Raw genomic sequence first — 17,561 nt, forward strand, 5'->3', positions numbered from 1 at the left:
ACTTATACCACGTATAAGTAAGAACGAATATTGAATTGGTAATCAATTAAATTATATTATTGCAGTTATAAGTAAAAGTGATATTATTCGTTTAATTTGATATTTTTCTATAACAACATTAATTACACAATAATACACATCGTAACATTTAGTAATATATCTACTTTGTACAGTATTTATTTTGTAAATTTCTAACCACCCAAATTAATAATAAATTACATTGTAAAACTGTTTACATTTAATTTTCATATAATGTATATTATTGTCTTTAATATTTAACTAGTTTATTGAACATTCATGATAAGTGCCTTATATTATTAGGCATTGCTCAAGTTAATTATTTTTACTAAAAATGTATAAAATTTCAACTAAATATTTGTTAAAATTTAAGGTGATTTTGTATTTATCATGTAAATTTGTAAAAATAAAACCTTTAAATAGAGTTTATTTTCAAAAAAACATTGTGTGCGACCCCTTTCTTGTTTTAAGTGTCATTTAACCATGTCCTGTTTTTACCCAAGTATAGTTCGACCATTATATGTTTTTAACTAAAGTGTAGTTCGACCACGGAGGTCGATATATTCGGTTAATATAGTTGTGATCTTATAAATTATATTCTTCTAAAACTATAAAGATTTCTTCTATAATATGCTAGAGTTCTTAAAAAAAAAACTTTTATATTAATTAAATCAAATGTTAAAGATATTTCAATAGTAATAATTATTCTGAAATAAATTATTCTTGAATTCTACAAAAAAAAAAATAATAATAATAATAAAATAAAAAATATAACATTTTAAATTAATTTTATTGTATTAATTTTATTTATATAATATTTACTGTATTTTAACTTCTAGACTATTTAATCTATTTACCTAACATCCTAACTTCAATAAATTAAAAAAAAAAAAAAATATTTATATAAATGGATTTATTATTAAAAAGCTATACAGGATACAGAGATTTTTGTGGAAGGGGCAGAGGGTGTAGATCAATCGCCTCGTTTCAGTTGTCAAAATAGTGTTGTGTAAATTGTATAATAATAATAAGCTGAAAGCAATGATAAATCATCGAATTCGAATAACGATTGAGTATAGCCCAGTTGAAACGGAGTGGCGCTTGCTGAGGTTCCTTTACACTTTTTGATGGTCGCGTTGGTAGTTATTTATTTCTACTCACAACGAAAATACTGAGAAAAAAAGACCTTTCAAAATACCAACTAGACGCGATTTTCAATCATGACCTTTTCGTAACTTATTCATCATTGCCTATGAACGCGTTTACTGACGAATAAAAAATAAATTTCAACATAACTTTCCGGCTTGGTCCTTAAAACTGTATCTAAAATTAAATTAAATTTAAAAACACACATTAGGTGTTTACAGTTAGTTTCTTATTTAAAATTAATACAATATATGAATGTTTATTTATTTAATTTTATTGGTTGTTTTTACCACAGTATAATATAAAAATGTTTAATATCATTATAATTTGCAGGTATACTACAAATTAATCAGCGTTCAAATGTTCGACCCCTTCCAAAAAAAAAAAATAAAAAAAATAAAATAAAATAATAACAATATATTTTAAAATGTCTAAAAATAACCACAAAGCACAATTATTCGTATGTTATTTTTAATAGTTATACATCCAAGTAGATGTACCCAACACAAATAATTACACCATGACAATGACACAACAAAATCGGCTTGATAACAAAGAAACAGGCTGAAGCTACAAAAAATTTCTTATATCACTTCTTAACCTTATTGATTCGTAGTCGTTAAACATTTTAAATACATATTAATGGTTACTTAATCTCGGTTGTACTAAATATTTTTACTTGACGTAAAAAATACCAAATTTACTTTCATTGTAGGTACCTCCATAAAACGTATATAACGGTAACATTTAGAAAGTGTGTTTATTAAACTCACTTCTTGTCAAGTTTATCATAAACTGTTGTTGTAACTATATATTTTATTATAAATAATATTAAGGTTAAAAATGATTTATTTCATTTAAACCATTCAAATGATAATTTCATTTTTTGTAGTATACCTAATTTAAATACTATTTTGTTTATGTTTCTTTGGGTATTTTGGTAAAACTGTATATTATATTAAATCTTACAACATGCAACACTCGCCTATAAAACCAATCATATTTAGGTTACTTTACTTAATTATTTTAAATGAATTGTAAATACTAATTTTATCATAAATTAAAATTTCAGACACATAAGTTAAACTTAATTGGCTCAAAATCATTAAAAAATTGTGATAAAAAATATATATGTATAATGTATAATGTATATATATATGTATTATATTTTAAATCTTTTCTGTTCCTTAAAAATATACTTTTTTAAATATTATAATAAAAATATCATGCACATTACATTTTTTAGGGAAACACACATATTGTAACACATTATTTTAAATATATAAACGATTCCCAACAAAAGTATAATGTATTAACTGTCGTTTTTTTATCAATAAATTCAACGCATACCTAGCAGAAACTCGAAGTGTGTGTGTTTAAAAAATATATTTTACATGTCATATAAATTAAGTAGAAATATTGTTCAATAAAAAAATAAACCAAGTGGTAGGTTTGTATTTTTAAATATTATTATAATGGTGGCGCATCCACCATAAGGTACAAAACATAAATATAAATACCACCTATTGACAAAGGACCTTTTATTTTGTCCTTTTTCTCTAGATAGGATTGAGAAGGAAGAAAAAGAAAACATAACTAACTCCCTGAATTTTTACTCTAGGTCCTTTACTAATAAGAATTGATTTAGGTCACATTGGTATCGAAAAGTACACATACATATATTCATCCCCAAAGGATTTACATTAAAAACCAGGGATAAATCAAGTTAATAATATTGTTATGTCTGATGACAACAAATATGTTCACCCTAACATAAATGCTAGAAAATACACTATTACCAGTGTTGACACACAAATATGTCTTATAATAGTGCCAACACTAGTTGACATTACTACTTCATTACATTTTATGTGATTATGTTAAATATAAAATAATCCGGAAGTTTAATTTACTAATTTTACGTGTTTCATTAAAATGTGTGTGATTAGCGACACCTGTTTAGCCCTCTGGTACTTCTTAATTTGCATTATTTTTCAACAATATGAATCCACAAATTGACAACTTAACATTGTGTAAATGAACTAAAATATTATTATTGTACTGGTAACTAAATTTTTATCATGTAAATAAAAAAATACACCAGCCATTTTATTTGAAATAATTGGCCACAATACAAGACTATTGCTTGTTTTAAATCCCAAATGTGATAAATTACCTAATAAGTCAACATACAATTATTATTGTTATTATTTGCCTTTTTTACGAATAATTTTAGGTATAACATTTAAAAAAAATATGATCATAACATTTATCTTAATATGTTATAGTTAAATAAAACGACAAGTAAAAACATTATAATGGACACTATGGTAATTTAATAAATGACTAACCTTTTTTTAAAAAACTAAAACCATTTCAATATATTACCTTAAAATGACCCTTTTTAGATGGGAATAGGTATAGTTTTAATGGCTTTGGAGTTTTTCTCAGTAAAAATAATAGATTTAATACCTTTCTTGAATGTCACTAGATTTATACTTAATCTATCTTAATCGTTTTTTTTTTTTTTACGAATAGTTAATTATAGCAGATACTTATACCTACAATAATTATATGGTAGAGTTGTAATGTTTATTAAATGTGTATGAAAAAATTTAATTCACAATCTACCTATAGTATATATTAATCTGTGCCTTAAAGAGCCTTTATAATAGTAATTTTTAAACATATATGATAAACCATTAATTTTTCATCGTATCAATATTAATTTAATAATTCATTTATTTTGTTGTTTTAGAATATGGAAACAATATTTGGTGTACACAATCGACTTCATATCGCAGCAGGAATGTTGCTATCTAGCTATTTAATTATAGCTCAAACATCTCCTCTTCGAAACGGTAATCTAATGGAATTTATGTTCAATATTCAATTACTATAAATATAGAGTTTAAAACATTTTTTTTTTCAACAACATCAAGTATAATACTTTCTTATATATTTAAAAATAAATAATGTATTAATATTTTGAAAATATGCCATCTTAAAAAATGTAGTTTAATTAAAGTTAGGTAACTATAATATTTAACCAAGAATTAAGAATAATAATAAACTTTCGTCATACTTAAAACAAAAACCATTTGTTTAAATGTAGTCTTTTTATGATATTATTTAATTCAGAATTATTTGCTTACATGCATGTTATGTAATATAGTCTTATAATAATATTTTTATTTTTTAAATAATTTAAAAAACAAAATATATTCTTTTTAAATATAAAAAAATATAAACATTGACAATGAAAAAGTCTACATCATTAATTTAACTACACTAATCTGAATCTACTATAATATATTTTAATTCATAAGTCTATAAGTAAGAAAAACATCAAAATGTCTTTCTATGTTATGCATTTGTCGTTATTCTATAAGTTTTCAAGGCTCATTTTTAGTTCTACTTTGAATTGTTTTCTAGCTGAAGAACAAGAAAAGCACAGTTTATGTTTTCCAATTCAAAACAATAATTCCTGCTGTATTCAATTTAACATTATAAAAGCTATGTTGTGAATTCAAATTATTGTAGTCTTATTAAATACAAACAATAGTTAGAATAGATGGTATTATCTGACAGATTATGAAGTTTCTTGACAACGAAATAGGTAAAATTAGAAATAAAAATATCTACTGTTGCAAACATATTATAATTATCAGCTATATTATTTTGAACAATTTCGTTGTTAATATTTACAATTTTATTAATCTTAGCATATACACGCTTGTAACTAATTTTTATGTAGTATATACCATCTTTTAGGTATTCCTAAATTTAATTAGGCTCAGAAATCATGAATTCGATTAAATAGTTTCAGTATGAAATTATGTACTTAACTATTTTAGACTCTAACCCACTGCACGATGAATGTATTGATTTTATAATGATGTATGATGTGTGTGGTTTTTAAATATTTATTTGACAAGAATTTAGTATCTGGTTGATACTAAATACAGATATAATTGTTACTGGAATAATTTCCTAATAACTCTACGAGAAAGTAGTTGGTATAACACGATGTCTTACCAACGTGGTTTATTTGTGAACTATGTCACTGTATCGGGAATAATAACACGGGTGGATATTTCCCGAATTTTTTAATATTAAAATTATTATTTATGAAATTTAATGTAAATTATCTAACTTAACCTAACTTAACCTAACGTAACACAACTTAAACTTTTTGAATGAAAGATTCTGAGTGGAGCAATGAATGTATTGATTTTACAATGTTGTAAATTTTTTTTTTTTGTGTGTGTGTCTGTATACACGATAAGTTGTTGAAACAATGCTTCGATTTTCTACTTCAGTAGCTTTTTTGGTTGAAAAGTTAATCTAACTGGTGCAACGGAGAGGTCAAATTTTAAATTTCTCAGTAGTTTTCAAAATCACCGGAAAAACAGAAAAAAAAATTAAAGAAAAGGGAGAATTTTCACGCAAAATCAATTTTTGGGAAAAAAGAATTTCGATATTGTTGTAACTCTAAAACATTACCATAGACACATGCAATTTTCACTAAATGTTTATAATTGAATTTTCTATACTTTATAAAGTTTTCAAAATATTATAAATTTTAGATTCTGAGCGGAGCGATGAATGTATTGATTTTACCATGATGTGTGTTTTCTTTTTTTTTTTTGTGTCTGTCATCACGTTTTGGGGCAGTAAAAATGTTTCGATTTTTGACTTCAGTACTTCGTTCGATCACAAAGTGAATCTAGTTGGGAATACTTTTCTAAATAATCGAGAAAAACAAACTAAAATTTAAGGGAAAAACGGGAAATTTTACGCTCACTCATTTTTCGACAAAATCGATTTTGGTTTTTAATGTAACTTTAAAACGAATGACCATAGATACATGAAATTTTCACCGAATATAAGTTTACATAAGTATATTCTATCCACCATGGAATTTTTAAAAAATTTCGACTTAAGTTGAACTATTCATAGGCATTTGAAATTTTCGATCATTATTAGTTTTTTTTAAATTAATATTGATAAAAATTTATTTGTTAGGCAAAAAAGCTTGAAAATGTAATACAAGGCTCTGAACATATTGTTACAATAGCAGTTGAAAAATAAAAGAAATTTATGGTCACAATTTTTTTTTATAAGCATTCAAAGTTTGAATTTTGACAAAATACGTAAAAATCACGAAAATTCACAAATTATTTGAAGTTAGAAATTCATAAAAAATTTTATTTTTAAATCTAAGATTTGAAAATTTAATACAAGATTCCTTACAAGTTTGTCAATCTTTATCACAAATAAAAAGCCCACTTGAAATTCAAATTAAATTTGTATGAACATTTGAAATTTAAATTTTTACAACATTGGATGTTCACTGGATTTCACATTTAGTGATTTTCTTATTTTGGTGTAACTCTAAAAGTCTTCACTGAATGTTCATATAGGCATTTTCTATATTTGATAAAATTTTCAAAATATTTAGAATTGTTTTGAGTTGTTTACTGACATTTAATTTTTCAACTTTTTATTTTATTTTTTCTATAAATAACGATAAAAATTGATTTGTTCGGTAGAAAAGCTTGAAAATTTAATACAAGACTTCTAACACATTTTAACAATAGCAATTGAAAAATAAAATAAATTCATGGTCAAAATTTTTTTTTTACAAGGATTCAAGTTTTGAATTTTGACAACACACGTAAAAATCACGAAAATTCATAAATTATTTTATGCTAGAAATTCATAAAAAATTGTCCTTTTATATCTAAGATTTGAAAATTTAATACATGGCTCCTATCATATTTTTATAATAGCAATTGAAAAATAAAATAAATGCGTAGTCACAATTTTTTTTACAAGCATTCAAAGACAACATAATATGTAAAAATCACGAAAATCACGAAAATTCGCAAATTATTTCAAACTAGAAATTCATAAACATTTTTCTTTTTAAATCTAAGATTTGAAAATTTTTAATAATCTATAATATATCCTAGACAGATAAACCGTCTTCGCTCAGAATTGTTTTTTGTATACAATGATATAATATCATTGGATTCAAATTTAATTCCACCCATTACAGTAACCCACTTGTAACCTACTGTACAGCAGAGTGACATCCACGACTTACCCGCCTTTTTTAAAGTTATTTATAGATATTTGAAATTGTCTATCTTTTAATTTTTTTTTATTGTAATAATCTTCAAAATTTAATACAAGATTCCTAATATATTGTTATAACGCAGTTATAAATATTGAAAATACACGGGCACTAAAAATTCTTTGATCCTTAAAAATGTATAAAAAGTTTAATTTTATAACTAAGAATTGAAAATTTAAAACAAAGTTGCGTGTTAGTAGTTAATTCAGCTCAAAAAAAAAATCTAAAAACTTTACAAACTCATTTTTTTCATAGTTATTTAAGTTCAAATTTTAATGAAATTACCTATTAAATAACTACAAATAACAATTTTAACTATATTATTGTAATTTAAAAATATTATTCATGGGTAATTTAAATTTTATAATATATCTACTATTAATGACTGAGTGATTTGATTAATTTGGAATTTATTTTATAGGTGCCTACATTTTGTTTTGAAATAATAGCAATATAATTAATATAGTATAAAACTATAAAATATACTAGACAGACAAACCATCTCTGCTCAGAAATGTTTTTCGTATACAATGATATTATATAATTAAATTCGAACCTAATACCATCCATAACAGTACGACGAGTGACATATTATACTTACCCGATTTTTAAAATTGAAAACAAAATATGTGTTTATCAACTGTTGTGAGTGATGACAAAAAAATAAACTTTGACAGAAAGATTTATGGTATGGAAATTTATTAAAAGAATTAGTGATGTCAAATAATTTAGATTGAAGTTTAAAAAGTTATTAATTAAATATTATTTATTAATCAATATTATATAATAAATGTAAATCTAGCACTTTATTATAGATAACACAATTTGTCTTTAGTTATTCACGTTTTTTATTATTTTATCGTGGTGAATAATTAAATTTAAAAATGTATGAGTCAACATTAAACATAGTAATTATATGATTGAAATCATAATTTATTATAAGATAAGGTAGGTGTACAAGCAGAATAAATTATCGAACAAAACAATTGTTCAATGTATACATTATAGTATTATACTGCAATTAATCAAACACGAGTACTTGCATATTTTCCATGAATAATTAATTAAATAAAATTCTTGTTTTTTTTTTAAATTTTCAGCTATGTTTGAAGACCACATTTTAAAATATTTATATTTTTATATAATTTAAAGAATTATATGCATATAAACATCCTTTTTTTTCGTGTAAATTGTTTAAAATTAAAAGTAAATTATAATTTTGCAAATGTTTATATATCTGAATCTAAATAAAAAAAAGTGAACTATTAGATTTAACTAATTATTTGAACATTTGTTTTAAGAATTGTGTTCGAGCGCCTCAGTCGATGTATGGCCGATGCGTCTGTGAACCGGTCGTGCCGTTTCCCCGCCCGTCTAGCATGCTGTCACCGATAAGTGAAAACGCACGTCCGCCGTAGACTCTGTGAAACGTTGACCTAGTTAGTTACCCAACGACCTTTGTCAACGTACGGTCCGTCGTTCTGTCGTTGCGCTGGCCGGCTTACGGTTAAGCGTTGCCTGTGCTTTTGTGATCGCGACTTGATTTGCCGTTCACGCGACGCGTGCCGCCATATCAGCGCCGTAATAATCGTATTATAAATATCCGTTGCCGTAACCTCCATAGGCTGTGTTTCGCCGCTCCGTTAATCGTATTATTGTCTTTGATACGGTGCCCGGTCGTCCGACATAGATTATATTCACGTGTTGTTCGTGCGACCTGTGGTGATATTGTTATACGGTCGCTGTTTGGCAAGCAGCTGTGAATCGCCGGTAATGCGCGTGCGTTCGGTTGTGATTGGGCCGAACCCACACCGGTAGTCTCTGATATACGTCATCTACTCATCTTAGCCGCCGCACCCAATGATGAGTGCTACGTGTGGACTCAATCGTCAGTGGTCATAGTGTCGCCGTACCTGTTATCAAGTCAGAGTTGGTAACCACCAAGTGATCACCAACGGTCGCAGGAGACGCGCGTAATTATTGTCATGATATCTTGTGTTATATTATTCTTTATCATAATCCGGTGTTGATTATTATTATGATTACCTATTATTACTATCATATGTGTTGATAGTACTATTTATTATTTACTTATTGATTATTTTATGTTATTACTTATACCTTGTATTCCTATTGATTGGTACTGAGGCGCCGGTACCGAGTCACTAGCGAATGATTATATTATTATTATTTCTTGTATATTTCATCAATAAATTATTGTATGTGCCTTGCCATACGTGCACGTTATATATCTCAGAGTATAGTTGATGAGGTCTTAGTCTGAAAATCCTAATATCACACTGGTCCTGGTATTCCTTTAAACTGTTGACTTTCGTTGATGTAGTCAATGAAGCCGACCACTAAATTCGTAGGAGCTTCTTGACTAAACATTGGTAGCAGAGCGTGGTTTAATTAATAGTATAGTCACATCAGCGATTGACACCAGTGAATAAATTTGGTTACTTGATTAGTGTGAGTACATGTTTGTGATTTTGGGTTGTTAGTTACGCGTTCTTCTGGGTAATTATTCTGTGTTGTAGTACGCACCAATTGGGATTGCTTCCTTTCTCAGCTCACACATTTATTGTGTATAGGTACTATTGTTTATGCACATTATATAACACCTTATTGCTTATTGGTGTTACATTATTATAGTAAAGTGAGTTTTATATTTAAATATTTTTTAATTTATATATATTGAATTAATATGGTAGAGACAAGCGAAGAAAAGGCTGCTCGTGAGCAAAGACTAGCAGTTAGGGCTAAGACTATTTCAGTGCTTAACCGTGAAGGTACTATTAACCGAATTAAAGCATTAGCTACGACAGCGGCTCGTGTCAATGATAATTTAGAGCTGTTACCTAATTTTTTAATTGCTGCTGGTGATCTGGATTCATTATGGACTTCTTTTATGTCACATAATCAAGCTGTTTTGGATGCATTATTGGATTTGGATCTTACATCTGAGTTCTCTACACATTTAGAGACCGAGATTCGTTCTCTGTACATTAGTGTTGTAACTGTAGTTGAACAACACACACCTAAAAATGAAACTGTGTCATTGGACGGTAGTGCCAATGGGTCCATACATCATGTGCCTGGCAGCACCTCAGTATCCCGTCTACCAGAAATACCATTACCCTCTTTCAGTGGTGATTTGATCGAATGGCCTGTTTTCCGCGACAGGTTTCTTGCAAGGGTGGGTCACATTCCTAACCTGCCAAATATTGATCGGTTTTATTATCTCCTTGGTTGTCTTAAGGGCGATGCTCTTTATACTATTAAAAATATTGCGGTTACGGAGAATACTTATAACCTAGCTTGGTCCACATTATTTGAACGGTATGATAAACCTAGACAATTAGCGTCACTTATTGTGGACAAACTTATTTCAGTCCAGTCTCAGTCTCAAGAATCATTGGATGGACTGAAGCAATTTCTGATCCTGTTTTCCGATCAAGTTGCCATGTTAAAATCGTTGAATATTCCTGACTTGGGGGAGTTCATCCTATTCGCCTTGTCTGTTCGTGGCCTATCGTTGTCAACGCGTAAAGGTTTTGAGGCTGCTAATTCATGTGAATTCCCACTAGTTTCGGACTTGGTCACCTACGTCAAGTCACGTGTTGCAGTCTTAGAAACTGTCACACAATCGAGTAACGCGCGCAGTTACAACCAACCTCAGGATAGGACCAAACCAATTCATCGACTTGACAATAAAAGGTCTAAAGTTGCCTTGTTGTCTTCACACGCCCCGGTCGCATCTATTTCCAAATGTCTTTTTTGCTCTGGCGAACATTCTACAGTTAAGTGTGTAACCTTTTCTGACATGTCTATGGATGATAGATATCAAGCGGCGAAGGACCGTAAAATTTGTTTCCGATGTTTGAATTCTACTCATTGGTCGACTCGCTGTTTAGCGAAGACATGTCCCAAATGTAATGGTCGTCATCATGTTTTACTCCATCGCGATTTTGAAGCTTCCCGAAAGCCATCATCTTCCACTGATCCTCCAGCCGTCCACGTTGGGTCACTGGATCGGCCAACTGTTTTACTCGGGACCGCCCTCATACATGTTCGTGATTACTGTGGTCGCGCCCAACCAGTCCGTGCATTGATCGATTCGGCCTCACAGGTCAGTGTCATGACCTTGGCGTGTGCGGATCGCCTGGGTTTAAAACGTTCCAAATGGACAGTGCCTTTAACGGGTCTTTCTGGTGTTCAAGTTCCCAAGTTGAATGGTGTGGTCCATTGTACCATCGCACCGCGGTATGATGAGAATACGAAAATCCAGGTGACAGCTTGGGTCCTGCCCACGATAACTACTAACATGCCATCTCGTCATCTGCCCAAGCAGTGCAAACTTCATTTTTCGCATTTGGCTCTAGCTGATCCTAGTTTTGATCTTCCGGCACCTGTTGACTTGTTGTTGGGAGCCGATGTGTTTGCCCAGATATTAGACGGAAAACGTGTTGTCATAGACAATTCATTACCCACTGCATTCGGATCTTTATTCGGGTGGATTCTAATCGGCCCTGTCCCTGAACAAGAGCCCGATCGAGTCTGCTCAAATGTTGTGTCACTCACGGTATCACTTGAGAATCTGGTCGAACGCTTCTGGCGTGTTGAAGAACCTGACTCTGCTCCAGTTACATTCACTGAAGAAGGCAAGTGTGAAACCATCTACTTGACCGAACGTGTGCGTGATGATAACGGTCGATTCGTGGTTCCGTTGCCCTTCATGGAATCTGGCAAGGAAGAACGTTTTTTTGGATCTCGACAAATGGCTTTGCGTCGATTCCAAAACCTAGAGCGGAAACTTCAAGCTAATCCAGCTTTGAATCAGGCATACTCAGCTTTTATGAGTGATTATGAATCACTAGGGCATATGTCTATCGCTTCCAGTCCTGGTGACTACTTCATACCTCACCATCCTGTCTTTAAAGGTGATGTTGCAACCAGTAAAATTCGAGTGGTATTTGATGCTTCGGCCACTACTTCATCCAACCGTTCCTTGAATCAGTGTCTTTTTACTGGTCCAAAGCTTCAGCAGGATATTGTTGATATCATGCTCCGATTTCGTATACATCAATTCACCTTCACAGCAGACGTGTGTAAAATGTATCGACAAATACTGGTACTTCCACAATATCGGAAATACCAACACATCTTATGGCGTGTGTCACCGTTGGATGAACTTAAGGAGTACCAACTGAACACGGTTACTTACGGAGTGAACTGTGCTCCTTACCTAGCGTTGCGAGTTCTGAAGGACCTTGCCGACAATGGTTGTGCAGAGTTTCCTGGTGTCAAACAGGCATTAACTCACCAAACTTACGTTGACGATATTTGTGTTGGCGCCGATAGCACAAGCCAACTGCTGACATTGAAATCTGACTTGAAATCTGTTCTGAGTACCGCTGGTTTTGAGCTGAAAAAATGGTCTAGTAATGATCCTCAGATTCTAGCTACTATTCCACAAGATGATCGTGTCCAAGGAATTTTACAGTTCGACGACCCTGAGGCAGGAGTGGTCAAGGTTCTCGGTTTAAATTGGGACTCTTCCGAAGACACTTTTGGCTTTGAAGTCTCTTCTTCGTGTGATGTCATGACCAAACGCGCCGTTCTGTCAACCATTGCCAGAATCTTTGATCCAATTGGCCTTATTGCTCCAGTAATCTTCTATGCCAAGCATATATTGCAGAAAATCTGGAAGGCAGGTTTAGGTTGGGATGCGCCACTTCCGTCCGACTTGACTGAGGATTGGAAAATCTTTGTCCAAGATCTCCATACATTGACTAAAGTCAAGATTCCGCGTTTTCTGGCTACAAAAAATGGTTCCCATGTCCAGCTCTGCGGCTTTTGTGACGCTTCAGAGCAAGGCTACGCAGCAATCGTCTATCTTCGTTTGATTCAGCCAGATGGATCGGTCTCCATTTCCCTTCTAGGGTCCAAGACAAAAATGGCGCCCATGAAGAAGATCACTGTACCTCGACTTGAATTGTCTGCTTCTGTTCTATTGGCACGATGGATGGGTCGCGTCAAAGCGACACTTGAACTTCAACTCGTTATCACTAATGTTTTTGCCTGGTCTGACTCACAAATAGTTTTGTCTTGGTTGATCAATCCACACTCCTTGTTCAAAATATTTGTCTCTAATCGAGTGCACCAGGTGCATCAATTGTTACCATCGTGTAAATGGGGATATGTACGAACTGACGATAACCCGGCTGACTGTGCTTCGCGCGGAATGCAGCCCTCAGCCCTTATGCAGTTCCCCCTGTATTGGTATGGGCCTAAATTTTTACGTCATTCTGAAGATACCTGGGACCTTTCACCTTGTATAATGTCCTTAGAAGAACTGCCTGAAACAAAAGGCGTTTCCTTAGCTGTGCAACTCGACACCGAGGGCGAATGGTTCTCACGTTTTTCTTCATACACCAACATGCTCAGAGTCGTCACATGGATGCGTCGTTTTATCGGATTATGTCAAGGTAAGACGTACTCCAATGCCTTTCTATGTCAATCGGAATTGACTGATTCCCTAACAGTTCTTGTCAAAGCGTCTCAATTACAGACACTGGGGAAATTGCTACACAATGTGCAGCATGATCAAGCGCCACCTCGAACATTTGCAGTGCTCCGCCCATTCATTGATCCATGTGGTTTGATTCGTGTCGGTGGTCGTTTGGCACATGCTGATTTAACAGAAGCTCAAAGGCAGCCAATATTACTGTCGAAGACATCTTATCTTTCGTTACTTATTGTCCGGCATTGGCACCTTGTGACGTGCCATTCGGGACCTAGAGTTATAACAGCTTTAATCGCTCGTCAATTTTGGATTGCGTCTGTGCGGTGCGTGATCAGGAAAGTCATTGGCTCATGTACCATATGTGTCAGAGCAATTGCTCAAACTCAAACTCCCCTCATGGCTGATTTGCCCGCGGTACGTGTTCAAGCTTGCCGACCGTTCTCCCGTGTTGGGATTGACTACGCTGGTCCCTTGCCAATGCGCGAATGCCGCTTGCGGAAGGCAAGACAATATAAAGTGTATGTCGCTGTATTCGTATGCATGGCCGTGAAGGCGGTGCATTTAGAAATAGTATTGGACTTGACTACTGATGCGTTCTTGGCCGCATTCGATCGTTTCGTTGCGCGACGTGGTCTTCCTCACGAAATATTTTCAGACTGCGGGACCAATTTTGTTGGAGCGTCAAAACAATTGCGTCAATTAGTGAACAATCCTGAAAATCATCACAGACTGTCTTCCCACTCTGCGTGTACGTGGATTTTCAACCCACCAAGTGCTCCGCACTTCGGTGGATTGTGGGAAGCTGCCGTACGCTCGTTCAAGACTTTGTTAACCCGTGTCATGGGTAGTCATACTCCGTCACTCGAGGAACTGTCTACCATTCTATGCCGCATCGAAGCGATCTTAAACTCGCGGCCACTCACTCCGATGTCATCGTCGCCTCTTGATCTCGGCTACTTGTCTCCGGGACACTTTTTAATTGGACAACCTCTGCTCGCTGTTCCTGAACATCATATACCCGAGGACAGCCGGAAAATTGTCAACCGTTGGAAGTTACTTCATCAGTTTCACCAGTCGTTTTGGCGTCGATGGTCCAGTGAATACCTGTGCTCATTACAGACACGAACAAAATGGACAAACAATGTTCCTAACGTCAAAGACGGAGACATGGTCGTGATTAAAGACAACCAGAGCCCTCCTACAGCTTGGCGGCTAGGTCGGGTCTTGAGTGTCATGCCTGGAGCTGATGGCGTTGTGCGTGTAGCTAGAGTGTTGACGGCCCAGGGTGAGCTTACCAGGCCAGTTGTAAAATTGGTGCTGCTGCCCACAGAGTAGTTGCCTTTTTTTTTTTTTGAATTTGAGTAATTTCGTGTCCCATGTTATTTATTTGTGCTTGCTGTGTCGGGGTAATTGAGTTATTCTATTCCTTAGTGTCTGCCTGCTGCTCACCAACCATTCTGGATTGTCAGGTTGACCACATCAATTATACTCGGGGCACACCCTGGCAAACCAGGTTAATTGTTAAACTTTGAATTTTATTTATGTTATTACTCATGTGTTATTTATGATGTCATCACTTGTATTTATAATCTCAAGATTTTGAGCTATTGTACTATTATCTTATTATTTTTTTTCGTACCAATGTCAGGCTCCGCGACCGTTGCTCGTTCTCAATCTTCAATGCTCCAGCGCCTGCCACGTCTCATGAAAACCAGGGCTTTTCATTGGGGGAGGATGTTCGAGCGCCTCAGTCGATGTATGGCCGATGCGTCTGTGAACCGGTCGTGCCGTTTCCCCGCCCGTCTAGCATGCTGTCACCGATAAGTGAAAACGCACGTCCGCCGTAGACTCTGTGAAACGTTGACCTAGTTAGTTACCCAACGACCTTTGTCAACGTACGGTCCGTCGTTCTGTCGTTGCGCTGGCCGGCTTACGGTTAAGCGTTGCCTGTGCTTTTGTGATCGCGACTTGATTTGCCGTTCACGCGACGCGTGCCGCCATATCAGCGCCGTAATAATCGTATTATAAATATCCGTTGCCGTAACCTCCATAGGCTGTGTTTCGCCGCTCCGTTAATCGTATTATTGTCTTTGATACGGTGCCCGGTCGTCCGACATAGATTATATTCACGTGTTGTTCGTGCGACCTGTGGTGATATTGTTATACGGTCGCTGTTTGGCAAGCAGCTGTGAATCGCCGGTAATGCGCGTGCGTTCGGTTGTGATTGGGCCGAACCCACACCGGTAGTCTCTGATATACGTCATCTACTCATCTTAGCCGCCGCACCCAATGATGAGTGCTACGTGTGGACTCAATCGTCAGTGGTCATAGTGTCGCCGTACCTGTTATCAAGTCAGAGTTGGTAACCACCAAGTGATCACCAACGGTCGCAGGAGACGCGCGTAATTATTGTCATGATATCTTGTGTTATATTATTCTTTATCATAATCCGGTGTTGATTATTATTATGATTACCTATTATTACTATCATATGTGTTGATAGTACTATTTATTATTTACTTATTGATTATTTTATGTTATTACTTATACCTTGTATTCCTATTGATTGGTACTGAGGCGCCGGTACCGAGTCACTAGCGAATGATTATATTATTATTATTTCTTGTATATTTCATCAATAAATTATTGTATGTGCCTTGCCATACGTGCACGTTATATATCTCAGAGTATAGTTGATGAGGTCTTAGTCTGAAAATCCTAATATCACACTGGTCCTGGTATTCCTTTAAACTGTTGACTTTCGTTGATGTAGTCAATGAAGCCGACCACTAAATTCGTAGGAGCTTCTTGACTACATCAACGAAAGTCAACACATGACTGAGTGATTTGATTAATTTGGAATTTATTTTATAGGTGCCTACATTTTGTTTTGAAATAATAGCAATATAATTAATATAGTATAAAACTATAAAATATACTAGACAGACAAACCATCTCTGCTCAGAAATGTTTTTCGTATACAATGATATTATATAATTAAATTCGAACCTAATACCATCCATAACAGTACGACGAGTGACATATTATACTTACCCGATTTTTAAAATTGAAAACAAAATATGTGTTTATCAACTGTTGTGAGTGATGACAAAAAAATAAACTTTGACAGAAAGATTTATGGTATGGAAATTTATTAAAAGAATTAGTGATGTCAAATAATTTAGATTGAAGTTTAAAAAGTTATTAATTAAATATTATTTATTAATCAATATTATATAATAAATGTAAATCTAGCACTTTATTATAGATAACACAATTTGTCTTTAGTTATTCACGTTTTTTATTATTTTATCGTGGTGAATAATTAAATTTAAAAATGTATGAGTCAACATTAAACATAGTAATTATATGATTGAAATCATAATTTATTATAAGATAAGGTAGGTGTACAAGCAGAATAAATTATCGAACAAAACAATTGTTCAATGTATACATTATAGTATTATACTGCAATTAATCAAACACGAGTACTTGCATATTTTCCATGAATAATTAATTAAATAAAATTCTTGTTTTTTTTTTAAATTTTCAGCTATGTTTGAAGACCACATTTTAAAATATTTATATTTTTATATAATTTAAAGAATTATATGCATATAAACATCCTTTTTTTTCGTGTAAATTGTTTAAAATTAAAAGTAAATTATAATTTTGCAAATGTTTATATATCTGAATCTAAATAAAAAAAAGTGAACTATTAGATTT

General features: G+C 33.0%; 1 protein-coding gene across 3 annotated transcripts in view; it reads left to right on the forward strand.

Annotated features, from left to right (window-relative positions):
* Nucleotides 1–17,561, forward strand: part of LOC107161992 (uncharacterized) — a 280,710-nt gene that overhangs the window by 52,182 nt on the left and 210,967 nt on the right. For 2 of the 3 annotated variants that reach the window (XR_016190284.1, XM_089219606.1), the window contains exon 2: nt 3,923–4,025. Coding sequence is in view for 2 of the 3 variants with exons in the window: in XM_089219606.1 (XP_089075732.1) it covers nt 3,926–4,025 (100 nt within the window). In the remaining variant the exon portion in view is untranslated. Of the gene's footprint in view, nt 1–3,922; nt 4,026–8,607; nt 16,514–17,561 lie in introns of those variants that run through there. The other variant, XM_089219605.1, reaches the window with a different exon arrangement.

This window comes from Diuraphis noxia, unplaced genomic scaffold (assembly GCF_037042655.1).
Source record: "Diuraphis noxia isolate RWA-SAM2 unplaced genomic scaffold, SU_Dnox_SAM2 contig0002, whole genome shotgun sequence".
Taxonomy (NCBI): Eukaryota; Metazoa; Arthropoda; class Insecta; order Hemiptera; family Aphididae; genus Diuraphis; species Diuraphis noxia.